Genomic DNA, 16,494 nt, shown 5'->3' with positions numbered 1-16,494 from the left:
TTTGATATGTTTTAAAATCATATGTCCTTGTTTGTCACTTCACAGATCTTTACTGTTAACATTACAAAAAAAATACAAAATCTTTATATAGGAAGTGAGAACCAAATAACATTATCAACAATACTTGCTTGCTCCACGCTCTACTACTCAGCTCTCAAACTTCAGGGTGTGTTCAGTCTAAAAGAGGAACCAAAATACACAGATCCAAAGCAATAAAAGCAAATTAGAAGGCAATAATAAAAAAAAGAAAAGAAAAAAATATATTTTTTACAGTGTAAACCCATGAAACGTTTTTAATATTACAATGTGTAACCAGTCATGTGGTAAACCATTGAATTTCCATATAATACAAACAATAATTAAAGTGTTGTTAATCTTTGAGTGTTTTCACATATATGGTTCTCTAGGGAGACATATAAGCCATATATGCTTCTATTTATTTACTTGTGACTTTAAAACACTGTTCTTCATTTACATAAGTAGGTGGAGAAAGGAAATCCATTCCTACAAGTACAGTGCAACAGGGGGTGTGACTGTCCCCACCTTAATGTTCTCTCTTGTCATTGGTTTTCCAAACCCTGCAGACAATTCAAAACCACATGCCACTTTCTGCACTCCCCCCACAAGCCACAGACAGCGTGAAGAGAGAGAGAGGGAGAGAAAAGAGGTAGAATCACCTACAGAGGAAGAACAGCAGAACAGAGAAGGTGTTAAGCATGCCAGCATATGCCACCAACATGAGGCTCAAGTTCCCCATTCTGGCCTTAACGCTGGAAGTCGTGACCATTGTCCTGTACGCTCTCCTTGTGGAATATGACACCGGTGATGCTCACGGACATGGGAGTCATGAAGAATCGAATACAACTCATTCAAGTGGCCCAATGTCCCTTTATCCCAGTAAGTATACCCCTGTCAGATTTGTGTATGTGTGTATACATCAGGTCTTGTTTTGACATCCAAATTGATTGGTTTTAATGAAGTCTGAACTTGTATTTAAATCTTATTTTATTGGCTCAACGTGAATGCATTTTGTTATTAGGAACATTAAGGGTCAGATCATGTGGATGTAGTTGGAAATTGCTATTAGCTTGTCATTGCCTTCATGCTTTTGGTCATTGTCTGAATAAAATATTTTCTGGATGATTTACAAATGAATTCATCCTTTTTAAGGCTAAGATTCACTCTAGTAAACTTTGCTATTAAGTTTCATGGTGCTACTCATTCATCAGTGCTCACTGAGAGGTTTATTTCTGCAAAGGCTTTGGCGGCAATATTTCACTAATGTTCATTTAGCACGCGAGTCCCTAAAAATACTCCCTCCGAAGAGGAGTCAATGCCATGGGCTCTTGCACTCTCAGGAGAAAAAAAAACAGAGAAGAGAGGGTGATGTAGGTAAGATTTGGTTATTTATCCATGTCATCCCTCTAGATCAGTGGTTTTCAACTAGTTCTCATTCAGGAGCCAGCTCTTACACTTGAATTGAATTGAATTGAATTTTGATAGTTTCATATTCACAGCTGCCAAGAGGTGCACAAAACACATCATGGTTGCACAAGCTGTGTAAATCTCCATTTTAAGTGAGAGTTTGTGTTAAATAACATGGGTCATATATGCTTATCTTGCATAGTTTTGTTCATGGTTTTCTGTGTTAAGGGTATGTCCATGTTGGCATTTCTGTAGATCAAATTAATTTGAACCAAAATACTGATAGGATGTACATAATTTGATGTCAGCGACTAAACAGATGTGAAACATTCTCTCTTCCCCTTAAAAAGTTGTTTATTTTGGGTTGTGACCCACCAGTTGACAGCCACTGATCTACACAATCTTTTATAAAAGGAATTATTCATTCAAGCAAATAGAAACACTGTAGGTTTTCTTTGAGACCTTTTCAACTTCAATTGCATTCCTTTAATTTTCTGTACATGCTTTGCTTATTTGCAGAGATGACATGCATTGGTTGTAAATACCCGTATTTACTTTTATCTTCAAATTGCACATGTGGTCGCTTGGTTAGACACGGTTTGGGCTGAAACCAACTCTGGGGTGTGGAGAGTATGAACATGCAAGATTAGTCTCAGTGTCACATGTGTCCTCAAAGTTTCCATTTAACCCTTCAAAATTTGTAATCTGACTCATTTCATTACACTGACAAGTACATTTAACTTAACAGTTAACGTCATTGGATGCATTTGTCTAGGGCTTGATAAGAACCGTCGTTTGTTTTTTAATTGCAATTGTAACTTTCTTTGTGGTTGCAAAAGTTTAAAATGTTGAAGTGCTGGGGCACAATGTGACAATAGAGACAGCATACAAATTCTTTGCCACCCCGTGAACCTGATGACCTTTAAAACGATTAAAAGCATATGTGAAAATGAAAGAAAAATAAAAAACATATGTGTTTGCAGAATGGGAAAATTAAGGCCATCTGTCGCTTCGATACATACACGCAAAGCATTCCAGAAATGAGTGAGAAAAGCTTCAAAGAAAAGAAAATAAAGGGTGCTTTAATATGGGCAACAAAGAAAACACATATAGCTAAGTTATGTCACTGCGCTCTAAATTAGTTCTGACAGAATGTAATTAAGTCGTTGAACATTCGCAAAGAGAGGAAATTTTCCACCCATTAGTAAAATAGGACCTTTGAGATTGTATCAGCAAATATGTTGCATGTGGGTAACGTGAAAACTTTCACTGTTTGTTGTAACAGCCAACAGTTCGGAGAAATGGATTGTGCACCTCTACTCAGCCGGCAAAATGATCCGTTTTCCACTATGATGCTCTTCCAAAGTTTGCATACATGAAATAGCCAGTGAAAAGTCCTTTAGTCAACCCTGTCTTTGTAAATATGTATTGCTTAGGATCAACAGAAAGATCAGAGGAAAAGACTTGGGTCATGCAACAGCTGATAAGGGTTGATTACCTCTATTTCAACTGTGTCAGAAGCCCACCTAAATGTTTTGAGGGGTTTTCAGCAGGATCGCATTTTATTCCTCAACAACCATCAAAGAGTAGTGACAATCACGTAAAAGACTAGTTGAAGACAGAGTAAGAACACTACTGTGGTACCACAGGAAATTTTTAGGATGGGAAGGGCTGTGATGATATAACAAAACTAGATTCTGATGTAACAAAACTAGATTCTATCACATTTTCGGTGTCCCTCGTTGAGATTTTTTCCATGAAACATCAAAAATGACCAATGAGAATTGAGTGTATGCAGTACTAGATCACATTCAGTAGTTTGTTTGTTTTAGATGGATTGTGAAGTAAGATAAGACTGACATTTGCTGATTTTTAATCATCATATTTATCTGACGTTTTCCTGTTTAGTCTCTTACTGTATCATTGTGGTTCTGTGTGTACAGTCTGCTGGGAGCGTGGACTATGTTATAAAATGAGAATATGATCGTTTATAAAGACAGCAAGCTATAAAAATATATAGCCAGCTATAAAAATATGCAGCGAGCAAAGAAAATTCCTGATCAAACGTTCCTCGCTACTAAGCTTAGTTGGTAGTACTTACAGGGGTCATCGGTTATCTTGATGAGCTTAGCAGATGTCAGACCATGAGCGCTATGATTGATGACTATTTGGGTTTGTTACTGGCAAGTTTAGATTTTTTGTGGATTACTGAATGGGTGGAGGGTTTCGGATGCATTCCGAGGAAGTCTGAATATTCGCTTATTCAAAGCCTGGTGCCGCACCTTTTGGAGGTTCACTCTTCTTAGTTCCACTTGTATCTCTTGGGACTGACCATGAGACCCTTTTTAAACTTACTGACAATCGTTAATGTGTCTGATTATTATCAGCTTGGCACAGTGATATGGTTTGTATTGTGTAGTCTTAAAATGGACTTTACTGATGAATAAGGTGTTCTGGACGGTATCCTATCTCTGTGTCCAGGGACTTTATAGCTTCCTGAGTTGGACAGCCTAAAACTCATTTCCTCTCTGCAGGAAAGATGGGAAAAGGCCATCAGTATGCACTATGTGTTGTTAGGACAATCAGTGTACACATTCAGTTGTTGTGAGTTTACAGAAATTGTTATACATGTTTCTGTATTCTTTTACTCTTTGCATTTCCATTCATCTGCATGTTAGGGAAACACTCTGGATGCATTCATTCAAAATGGAGCAGTGTAATATACATCATAGTAATTGGATTATTAATCCATGAATCAAAGTCACTCAGTTTCTCACATGGTTTCTATCCCCAATGGTGAGTATCATTCATGAAAACTAATGACTTCAGGCCACTGCAAATTGCTGGGTATTTTTATATGCAATGCTTTATCAATCAAAATGAATCCAGACTAATTTTCTGAAAATTGTCTTCATATGTGCCCTAAACTTTGAAGATTGATTCACATATTTATTAAAATGTGTGTTACATCTATTCTAAACAAAATTTCAGTGCATGCACAATGACTAGTCACCATGTTAAGAAACTACAAAAATGCTTTATGGTTTGTCAAGCTGCAGCCAATTAGAGCAATGAAAAGGCTGGATTGCTCTGAATGTGACTTATCATGAAATAAGTATTTGACACTCGTTAGAGTCATGTGAAGTGAATAAAATTACACACACCAACAGGGTCACTACAGGCAACTTCTTAACCTGTCATTCATATATTAATAGAAGAGCACACAAGACCTTTGTACAGCGATGGAAAGAGCATGGTGATAGAATTGTTCTGGTAATTTTGTAGGAATTAAATAGACTTAAAACAGAAATGTGTTGCTGTGTAACTAATATTGGTGTACAGTTGTTTGTTCATCAATAATTACTTTACAACTACACATTTTCTGTTATCTGCACTTTAAAATGAACATTTCACCCTAAAAATTCTGTAATTTCCTCACCCTTATGTTGGGTATTATGTTATTGTTTCCTGTAGAACACATGCAATACCTGACAAAGAACGAAAATATCAAAAGAGCAAACATATCATAAGTAGTCCAACTGCACGCTATGTTTCTAGAATTCTTAAGGAGAAAGTTCACCAAAAATAAAAATTCTGTCATCATTTACTTACCCTCGTGTCTTTCCAAAGCCATAAGACTTTCATTCACCCTTGAAACACAAATGAAGATAACAGACAGTCTAAGATCCATTGACAGTCTATGCAACTACCATTTTGAGGCTTATTAACACACACACATCTGTATTTACAGTGATCAGCGAACACAAACAGAAGCTCAAATTGTACTTACTTGACGTGCAAGAAGAAACTTCACTGGATATTACAGAAGCTCAAACGAGTAACACAATAATTAACCTCATTGGTTCTCACCAGGGCCGTCTCAATCTGGTGCGGGGCTCAGTCCACACCAAAACTTTCTGAAGCATTAAAGTGATATCAAAATCTATCCTTCAGACCTCAGATTGTGTTCTGAGGATGAATGAAGGTCTTATGGGTGTGGAACAACATGAGGGTGATGATGACAGAATTATAATTTTCGGGTGAATAATCCTTTTAAGTCATACAATAGCTTAGTGTGATGAACAGACAAAAATGTATGTTGTTATTCACTGATATAACACAACAGTGCATCCGTTCATTGCTGACCTGTTCAAACTAAAGTTGGACTAATTGAGGTTCTATGGAGCCAGAATGGTGACTAATTTCAGGCTTCAGGTGTGGAAAAACGGCTCTTTCTAATAAACTCTTTATCCATGTCTCCAGTGTTTCAGGATGTACACGTGATGATCTTCATTGGCTTTGGATTCTTGATGACCTTCCTAAAGAAATATGGCTTCAGCAGTGTGGGGATCAACCTGTTGCTGGCTGCCTTTGGCTTGCAGTGGGGTCTTCTCCTCCAGAACATCTGGCATATGCATAATGGAAAAATAACAGTCAACATTGAAAAGTAAACTCAAATTTTTGGTTATGGGGGTGATTGATAGATCATTATTTCATCATCTATCAAAATAGTTAAATGCTAGATGTTCCGTTGTATTTGACTAAATATGCCAATAAACTTTTAATATCTCTTCTCTACAGAATGATAAATGCTGACTTCAGTACAGCAACTGTTCTGATCTCATTTGGAGCAGTTCTGGGAAAAACCAGCCCTGTTCAGCTTCTCATCATGACCCTGCTGGAGATCACTACCTTCTGCATCAATGAGCATTTGGTTGTGGGAATCCTTGGGGTTTGTACAATCTCATATACTTCATATACTTAAATCAGTGCATGGACTGCAATGCTAATTTGTTTTGGTTTTCTGGGGGAATCATTGTGAAGCTGCTTCTATCCTTATTTGATCAATAGCTTGATTTGCAACAGATCAAGATCTTAGTGTATGTTTTAATATTACATTTAATTAGGTTGAGGTTCTTTAATATTGGTGGAAGAGCCTCATGAAATTTCATGCCGAGTTCATGCAAGGGACAAAAGGAAGCTGGGTCAAAGATGAAGGAAAAACAGTTTAGGCAATTTTCTATCTCTTTCCTAAAGTTGGCCGGATAAACTTAATGAACACACCCAGTTTTTCAATAACAACTCTAACACAGTGTACGTAACAAACTCTTCGTCTTGAATAAGATATAGAGTCTGGATTATAAAGTAAATACTCTTATTATTATCATTATTATTACTATCTTAATTGACTCACAACAGCACAAACAGTTCCTGTCTAAATGGAACTAACACTAAACAGTGGTGGCATCTCTAGGAAATAAATCGTACCTTAAAGCAGCAGTCAAACATGATCATTTATCTTTTTTTCATCTGGTATTAATAAACATTCTCGTCTCTTAACAGGTTTCTGATGTAGGTGCCTCCATGACCATCCATGCTTTTGGGGCTTACTTTGGATTAGCTGTCGCTCGTGTTCTTTATCGCCCAGGTCTTCGGAACGGCCATGAGAATGATGGCTCGGTCTATCACTCAGACTTGTTTGCAATGATCGGTATGTGTAGACCTTTCAGTCAGCTATAAAATCGAAAATTTGCCTCTGAGAGATCTACTTACATGGTACTTACTTGCACACAAATATCTTCTGGAGCTTCAATATATAATGTTTGCATATCCCTGTTGAAAAAAAAACAAACACCATATGATGGATAGGTATGTCTTGTGGCACGGTAGCTGGTTTAAGCTGGTCCTTAGTTGGATATCAGCTGGTTTAAACTGGTCCTTAGCAACTAACACCTGCTCAGGACCAGCTCAAACCAGCTACCATGCTTAAAAACATACCTAACCAGTTTTTTTCAACAGGGATGTAAGCAAGATTTTTTTTGTATTATTCTACATGCAAGCCAACTTGCATTTGGTAGATGCCATATATAACTGAACATGAATGAAAATGAGGCTGTGAGGGATTGATACACAGTCTGTTTAGAATGTTGTACTAGTGTACCTTGGTATTGTGTCTGTACCTGTAAACATTCACTATTCCACTTTTCCTCTGTCTGTAGGCACAGTCTACCTGTGGATGTTCTGGCCCAGCTTTAATTCTGCTATTGCTGCACCTGGTGATCCTCAGCTAAGAGCTGTTATCAACACCTATTTCTCTCTGGCTGCTTGCGCTCTCGCTGCCTACGCTACCTCCAGTCTGGTGGAGAAGAAGGGGAAACTTGACATGGTGGGTCATACCAGTCTTTTGTTACTTTTAGTCTCACATTTTAGCAGTCCATGATCCTTGTGACTTAGCCTATTGTGTTTTGTGGCACAGGTTCACATTCAGAATGCCACATTGGCTGGAGGTGTTGCTGTGGGCACCTGTGCTGACATGAACATCCAGCCATTTGGAGCAATGCTGATCGGAATCACTGCAGGAGTTATCTCCACCGTTGGATTTAAGTTCCTCACTGTATGAGTATCTTTCATATACCAGTGACTCTAATATATTGGAAAAGAATCAAATATTAATCCATCATCTGTTTTTTGGTCTCCCCAGCCTATACTCTCCTCTAAACTTGGAATCCAAGACACCTGTGGAGTGCATAACCTTCACGGCATGCCAGGCATCCTAGGAGGCCTTGCCGGGATTGTGGCGGCAGCACTAGGAAGGAAAGACAAGTAACTGAAAGACAAGTTCTTTGCATTGTGTCTTTAGATTTTTGCTATTACCAGTATGGCAACAAATGGGTTTAATATCTTTGTGTTTGTTTATCCTAGTGTTACAGCAACTTATCAGGCATGTGGTTTGGCATCATCTCTGGGGTTTGCTTTGGTGGGTGGGTTAATCACAGGTACGTATTAATACAAGGACCATAAAATCTGCAAGATATTGTAAAACATAAAAGGGTAATATAATTAATGTATTTAAAGGAAAACGCTGTTCATGCATAGAATTAATATATCTATTGTTTGAAGAACATGAACCCAATTTCTAAATTAAAATCTTTGACATATCTATACATACAACCATGTGAAACCAACATGAACTTGAAAAGTACCTATGTAAAAACTTGCCACATGGATTATAAACGATTTTTGGACACATTTATTTGTCATTGACCCAATTAGCATTGCTCTATTGTATTTAAAAAAAAAATACAAAATTGTACAGAACACAAAGCACAGCATTTATTATACCTTCTCCAGGCCTGATTATGAAGATTCCATTCTTGGGGCAGCCACCTGATCAAAACTGCTTCGATGACTCCATCTTCTGGGAGGTACGTCAAAAAAAGATTGATATGTTAATGCTATTTTGTAATACAAGGACATGGTGACAACACTTGTTTAATGCTGAGGAAAATGTCTTACAGCTAATAATATTTTGGATGCTTTTGACGCAGGTACCTGAGGAAGAGGAGGAACATGAAGAGCGTTTGACTCACGGCGATTATTCCAAGAACAAAGCAGAGGCTTGAAGCTCTGCTCAAAACCAGCTCACTTCACAAAGCAAGAGACCCGGTCCAATAAGCAACTCAGGGGCTTTTCAACGTTAGCATCTACTTCATTTACAAAAATCCTCAAGAGTGAACTCACCATAAGTACTAAGAGATGTCATCTATTTTTTTTTATTTTTTTTTTACATGTAGCTAAATTTTAAACCTTCTCAAACCTTCTAAAATTAGAAATTATATAATAAAATGTAAGATGGTCAAAAGTAATTACCAAAACATTGCTAAGCTAACTCAACGTGTAGGTCAGTTATTGCCGTCGTTTGCTGAACTGCACATAACTGAATAGTTGCTCACTGTAATGTGCCAAAAATCTGAGCCAATTCAAGACCTTTTGCTTAAGTGTCTGCTATTAATGTAGTTACTTTTACTTTGAATAAGTTTTTTTTTTTTTTTGTCCAGACCCAACTTTTATCATTACTAGTGATTTTGACCAATGCTCTCTTAATGTTTTTTTTTAATGATCATCCATATTAGTCCACATCCAAAGAAAAATCCTTTGACTTTCTTGCAACAATTATAGTTGCTTATTATTGTGATCAGTAACCACCCTTTATGCAATGAAATATTAAGTATTTTAAGCTATTGTATCCTAAAGAACTAACAAATATATTGTTGACTTTTATATTTTCACACAATTTCTAATATTTTAATATGAACTCAGGCAAATGCAGTGGCCCCAAAAAGTATTTAAAAACCAACAGATAAAGTTACAAAAATATATAACCTATCACAAATAAAATATTGGCATGTATTTTAAAGAAAGATAATAAATAAGCACACTTTTCCAGTTTGTTAGGATAACATTAGTGGAACATGTTCATAGTTTATACGATTATCTTCAGGTGTTGTTACTCTACTAGGACACCTGAGTGGACCCTGGGACCAACTGATTAAAATCAATGACATAAATGACTAAGAAATTAATAATTTGTTGGCAGTGTGATGTAGTCGTAAAAGAAAAAAAGTGTCCAAATGCAGTTTGGGGCCACTGTACATTTACATCTTTGAAACTTCAACTATTTATCAGGATAATTGTAAAATTTCATACAATATCCTTACATAAAAGCTCATTTACTACAGTGCTTGAACGTTCAGCTCACAGTACAAGTAAACAGACGTGATCAGATTGTCACTGCTTGCACTTTGTAAGACTACTAATGCCATGTTGTTTTTTAATGATAAAGAGGATATAATCCTTGCAGACAGTCTTACTGCAAGCTGGCTTACTGATTCAATATTTGTGTCTGAATGTATGTGTTCTCATATGCCTCACACCCAAACCTCATCACTTAATTGTATTTGAAAAGTCTGTGAATGTATTAAACTTTTACTGTCATTTATAAAACCAGCTGATCTGATTTCTCTTTTGTTATATTGATTGCTCTTGAGGCTGTTATGATCATTTGTGATGTGTGAGTATATCAGGTTTTAAATTATTTTAGTTTTTACATTTTTGGGCAACACATTTTAGTTGACGCCCTGTGGTATGGTAACAAATAATATTTATGCAGCTTTTACAAAGCATGTTTTAAACATTAACAGGAATATTTAAAAAAATATATTTTGTAACATGAGACAAAAATAAACAAAACTAACACAAATGTTGACAAAAAATTATGAAATGGTGAAAGTAAATGTTCACCAGTCAAAAGACCTATAATCAAGTCAAGTCACCTTTATTTATATAGCGCTTTTAACAATATAGATTGTGTCAAAGCACTTAACAGTATCAAATTGGAGGATAGAGTGTCAGTAATGTATATAAATAAGATTAAACACTCAATTTTCAGTTAAGGTATTTCATATATTTTCATGAATTCAGAGATGTCATTGTCTAGATCCGTTTAGTTTAAATAGTATCTGCAAAATCAAATTGACGATAATCACTAGAAATTAAGTGTCCCCAACTGAGCAAGCCGACAGCGGCAAGGAACCAAAACTCCCTCTGTGACAGAATGGAGAAATAAAACCTTGGGAGAAACCAGGCTCACTCGGGGGGCCAGTTCTCTTCTGGCCAGGAGATAATTGTTTATTTATTGTTTACTTATTGATTCAATGAAAATTTTAAATGTATAAATGTATTTATTTCCATTTCATATTATTGCAATTTCTAACAATAATAGTATTATGTAGTTTGGTATTTTATTATATTTTTAGTTATTTTCTTTTATTTTTAGTTTTATTGCATTTAATTCGAGGTCTTTACTGGGGATATGTCCCCGGGGCTCATCCAGGTGTCCCGGCCTCCGCCGACGATCAGGGAGACATCATCTCCCGGCGCCAATCCACCATCTGATCCGGACACGGACTGAAAAACAGAATAAGAAAGAAACAGACAAATATTAGCGTAGATGCCATTTTTCTTACGATGTAACGAGTACATCGTGTGTTATGGGGAGTGTTACCGGTTCCGGTTGATCTAATTAATGCAGCCTAACAATCCTTTAATGGATTTGAATGATAGAAGCGTATTATGTGTAAGCCAGGTTAAAGAAATGTGTCTTTAATCTACAAACCCGATTCCAAAAAAGTTGGAACACTGTACAAATTACGAATAAAATAGGAATGCAATAATTTGCAAATCTCATAAACTTATATTTTATTCACAATAGAATATAGATAACATATCAAATGTTGAAAGTGAGACATTTTGAAATGTCATGCCAAATATTGGCTCATTTTGCATTTCATGAGAGCTACACATTCCAAAAAAGTTGGGACAAGTAGCAATAAGAGGCCGGAAAAGTTAAATGTACATATAAGGAACAGCTGGAGGACCAATTTGCAACTTATTAGGTCAATTGGCAACATGATTGGGTATAAAAAGAGCCTCTCAGAGTGGCAGTGTCTCTCAGAAGTCAAAATGGCAAGAGGATCACCAATTCCCCCAATGCTGCGGCGAAAAATAGTGGAGCAATATCAGAAAGGAGTTTCTCAGAGAAAAATTGCAAAGAGTTTGAAGTTATCATCATCTACAGTGCATAATATCATCCAAAGATTCAGAGAATCTGGAACAATCTCTGTGCGTAAGGGTCAAGGCCGGAAAACCATACTGGATGCCGTGATCTTCGGGCCCTTAGACGGCACTGCATCACATACAAGAATGCTACTGTAATGGAAATCACAACATGGGCTCAGGAATACTTCCAGAAAACATTGTCGGTGAACACAATCGACCGTGCCATTCGCCGTTGCCGGCTAAAACTCTATAGGTCAAAAAAGAAGCCATATCTAAACATGATCCAGAAGCGCAGGCGTTTTCTCTGGGCCAAGGCTTATTTAAAATGGACTGTGGAAAAGTGAAAAACTGTTCTGTGGTCAGACGAATCAAAATTTGAATTTCTTTTTGGAAAATTGGGACGCCATGTCATCCGGACTAAAGAGGACAAGGACAACCCAAGTTGTTATCAGCGCTCAGTTCAGAAGCCTGCATCTCTGATGGTATGGGGTTGCATGAGTGCGTGTGGCATGGGCAGCTTACACATCTGGAAAGGCACCATCAATGCTGAAAGGTATATCCAAGTTCTAGGAACAACATATGCTCCCATCCAGACGTTGTCTCTTTCAGGGAAGACCTTGCATTTTCCAACATGACAATGCCAGACCACATACTGCATCAATTACAACATCATGGCTGCGTAGGAGGATGCGGGTACTGAAATGGCCAGCCTGCAGTCCAGATCTTTAACCCATAGAAAACATTTGGCGCATCATAAAGAGGAAGATGCGACAAAGAAGACCTAAGACAGTTGAGCAACTAGAAGCCTGTATTAGACAAGAATGGGACAACATTCCTATTCCTAAACTTGAGCAACTTGTCTCCTCAGTCCCCAGACGTTTGCAGACTGTTATAAAAATAAGAGGGGATGCCACACAGTGGTAAACATGGCCTTGTCCCAACTTTTTTGAGATGTGTTGATGCCATGAAAATTAAAATAAACTTATTTTTCCCTTAAAATGATACATTTTCTCAGTTTAAACATTTGATATGTCATCTATGTTGTATTCTGAATAAAATATTGAAATTTGAAACTTCCACATCATTGCATTCTGTTTTTATTCACAATTTGTACAGTGTCCCAACTTTTTTGGAATCGGGTTTGTAGATTTAAACTGACAGAGTGTGTCTGCCTCCCGAACAGCGTTAGGTAGATTGTTCCAGAGTTTGGGTGCTAAATAGGAAAAGGATCTGCCGCCCGCAGTCGATTATGATATTCTAGGTATTATCAAACGGCCAGAACGCAGCGGACGTGGAGGACTATAATGTGATAAGAGCTCGCTCGGGTACTGAGGAGCTAAGCCATTCAGGGCTTTATAAGTAGTTAACAAGATTTTAAAATCTATTTGATGTTTGATAGGGAGCCAATGCAGTGTTGACAGAACCAGGCTAATATGGTCATACTTCCTGGTTTTAGTAAGAACTCTAGCTGCTCCATTTTGAATCAGCTGTAGTTTGTTGATCAAGCGTGCAGAACAACCACCCAATAAAGCATTACAATAGTCTAACCTTGAGGTCATAAATGCATGAATTAGCATTTCTGCATTTGACGTTGAGAGCATTTAGATATGTTTTTGAGATGGAAAAACGCAGTTTTACAGATGCTAAAAAGATGGCTTTCAAATTAAAGATTGCTATCAAACAGCACATCTAGGTTCCTAACTGATGAAGAAGAAATGACAGAGCAGCCGTCAAGTGTTAGATAGTGTTCTAGGTTATTACATGTGGGGTTTTTAGGTCTGATAATTAACAGCTCTGTTTTTTCAGAATTTAGCAGTAAGAAGTTACTCGTCATCCAGTTTTTTATATCGACTATGCATTCCGTTAGTTTCTCAATTTAAATGCATAGCATAACACCATGTCTCCTGATAATATCTCCCAAGGGTAACATGTAAAGCGTGAAAGGTAACGGCCCTAGTACTGAGCCTTGAGGTACTCCGTACTGCACTTGTGATCGATATGATACCTCTTCATTCACTGCTACGAATTGATGGCGGTCAGATAAGTACGATTTGAACTATGCTAAGGCACTTCCACTAATGCCAACAAAGTGTTCTAGTCTATTCAAAATAATGTTGTGGTCGAGAGTGTCGAACGCAGCGCTAAGATCCAGTAGCACTAATAAAGAGATACAACCAGGATCAGATGATAGAAGCAGGTCATTTGTAACTCTAATGAGAGCAGTCTCAGTACTATGAAACGGTCTAAATCCTGACTGGAATTCCTCACAGATACCATTTTTCTCTAAGAAGGAATATAATTGTGAGGATACTACCTTTTCTAGTATCTTTGACAGAAAAGGGAGATTTGAGATCGGTCTGTAATTAACTAGATATTTGGGGTCAAGATGTGGTTTTTTAATGAGAGGCTTAATTACAGCCAATTTGAAGGTTTTGTGGACATATCCTAATGACAATGACGAATTAATAGCCAAAAGAGGATCTATGACTTCTGGAAGCAGCTCTTTTAGTAGTTTAGATGGAATAGGGTCTAACACACATGTTGTTGGTTTAGATGATTTAACAAGTTTATACAATTCTTCCTCTCCTATAGTAGAGAATGAGTGGAATTGTTCCTCAGGGGAGCTATAGTGCACTATCTGATGCGATACTGTAGTTGACGGCTGCATGATTACAATTTTATCTCTGATAGTATCAATCTTGGAAGTAAAGTAAAGTCATTACTGCTGTGCTCTCGGGGAATGCCGACACCTGTTGATGCTTTATTTTTCGTTAATTTAGCCACTATATTGAATAAATACCAATATTGAAAAATACTATATTGTTTTCTTCTAGAAGAGATTAAAAGTAATCAGATCTAGCAGTTTTTAATGCTTTTCTGTAGGATAGGGTATACTTTCCCGCTAAGCTATACGAAATACCTCTAGTTTTGTTTTCCTCCAGCTGCGCTCCATTTTCAGGGCTGCTTTCTTTAGGCTGTGAGTGTCCTCATTATTCCACAGAGTCAGACTGTTTTCTTTAATCTTCCTTAAGCGTAAAGGAGCAACTGTATCTAAAGTGCTAGAAAAGAGAGAGTCCATAGTTTCTGTTACATCTTGAAGTTTGTATGCGCTGTTGGATATGCTGAGGAATTTAGATAAATCAGGAAGATTACTTACAAAGCAGTCTTTTGTGGTAGAAGTGATGGTTTTACCATACTTGTAATAAGGAGTAGAATTTACAGTTTTAGCTATATGGAGTTTACACAAAACTAGATAATGATCTGAGATATCATCGCTTTGCTGCAGAATTTCAACACCACTAACATCAATTACATGTGACAGAATTAAATCTAGAGTATGATTTCGACAATGAGTAGGTCCTGAAACGTGTTGTCTAACCCCAATAGAGTTCAGAATGTCTATGAATGCATGTTTTTCAGTATCGACAAGGATATTAAAATCACCAAAAATTAAGACTTTGTCTGCAGCCAGTACTAACTCAGATAGACAAACAGCAAATTATTTAATAACGTCTGTATGGTGCCCTGGTGGCCTGTATACAGTAGCCAGTACAAACATCACAGGGGATTTATTTTTGGATGTGGCTCATTTTTATAATCTTGGGGGGTAGACTCATTTAAAGTAATGTATTCATCTGGTTTTAGCCATGATTCTGTCAAACAGAGCAAATCTAGGTTATGATCTTTGATTAAATCATTTACAAAAAGTGCTTTTGTAGAAAGGGATCTGATATTCAGTAAGCCAAGTTTTATCAATTGTTTCTCTGTATTGTAAACATTTTTTATTTGTTGAAAATCAATTAGATTGTTACTCTTAATTTGGTTTGAACGTTTTCTGTATTTTCTAGTTTCGGGGGCAGACACAGTCTCTATAGTGTGATATCTAGGTGAAGGAGTCTCTATGTGCTGAGAATTAACTGACTTCTGTGACGTGAGGCTATACATATGCACTCTTCATTATACATTGACATAAACTGTAACCCAATCTCAATAGCCTACATTGTCGACTTATTTTCAGGCATGACAGAAGAGATTTAAATATTTCAATAATGACAATGCTTTCAGTGACTGGATCATTCTTCAATTGGGGTGGCAACTGAGAGGCAGAATTTGTAAAAATGCTTGTTTGTTTTTTTCTAATAAAATATATTGCTATGCATTTAAAATTAGTTTAATATGCTATATCTATTAAAATGAAAGCTTAAGAACATTTAGATTTTTAAATCATTTCAATCAAACACTGGTGACACAGCCACTTATGTCTATGTCATTTTGAAGTAACACCACAGACTTCATATTGCAAGTTACTATAGGCTCTGTGGTAACACCACAGACAAATTAGCCTAAATACAGACTTTTCTAAAATACAGGCTGCCATCATGATGATTTCAAGATCAGGGGACATTTTGGAAGTAAGTTGCGGATTTTACATATTTTAATCAAAATTTTGATAAATGCATAGTTATCAACATATGCGACAACAGACTATTAAAGTGTGGCACATGAAATTGTCAGAAATTTAGCTAAACTTAAGAAAATTCATAAGAAAGTATGTACTCCCCATGCACCCCTCAGATCAACCAGCACCTGCAGTAACCTTTACACACAGGAAGTAGTCCAAATAGATTTCCCCCTCTTTTTAAAGGGGCAAAATCCATTGTGGTAACACCA

The 16,494-nt window shown here is 36.9% G+C and overlaps 1 protein-coding gene across 2 annotated transcripts; it reads left to right on the top strand.

Moving 5' to 3' along the window:
* The first annotated feature begins 535 nt into the window (after positions 1 to 535).
* rhag (Rh associated glycoprotein) lies at positions 536 to 10,221 on the top strand. 2 transcript variants are annotated; one of them, XR_013785068.1, is made up of 11 exons: positions 603 to 897; positions 5,689 to 5,872; positions 6,007 to 6,157; positions 6,769 to 6,916; positions 7,425 to 7,591; positions 7,682 to 7,819; positions 7,907 to 8,028; positions 8,128 to 8,201; positions 8,557 to 8,630; positions 8,754 to 9,403; positions 9,843 to 10,220. XR_013785068.1 is itself a non-coding variant. In XM_079433807.1 (10 exons), exons 1-10 carry the CDS (start codon positions 717 to 719, stop codon positions 8,826 to 8,828), a joined length of 1,314 nt encoding a protein of 437 aa, XP_079289933.1. In that variant the 5' UTR covers positions 536 to 716; the 3' UTR covers positions 8,829 to 10,221. The 2 variants fall into 2 exon arrangements, 1 of the variants encoding a protein (XP_079289933.1); XM_079433807.1 differs by having other exon boundaries at positions 536 to 897; positions 8,754 to 10,221.
* The last annotated feature ends 6,273 nt before the right edge of the window (positions 10,222 to 16,494 follow it).

The sequence above is a fragment of the Barbus barbus genome (assembly GCF_936440315.1).
Source record: "Barbus barbus genome assembly, chromosome: 14".
Taxonomy (NCBI): Eukaryota; Metazoa; Chordata; class Actinopteri; order Cypriniformes; family Cyprinidae; genus Barbus; species Barbus barbus.
Note: the sequence above shows the minus strand (reverse complement) of the source record. Positions and strands in the feature narration are given on the sequence as shown.

Coding starts and splice junctions, on each gene's coding strand:
- rhag (XM_079433807.1), top strand. CDS start 717: ATGCCAGCATATGCCACCAACATGAGGCTCAAGTTCCCCATTCTGGCC. Junction 6,158..6,768: donor TGGTTGTGGGAATCCTTGGG/GTTTGTACAATC, acceptor GTCTCTTAACAG/GTTTCTGATGTAGGTGCCTC. Junction 7,592..7,681: donor AGAAGGGGAAACTTGACATG/GTGGGTCATACC, acceptor TTTGTGGCACAG/GTTCACATTCAGAATGCCAC.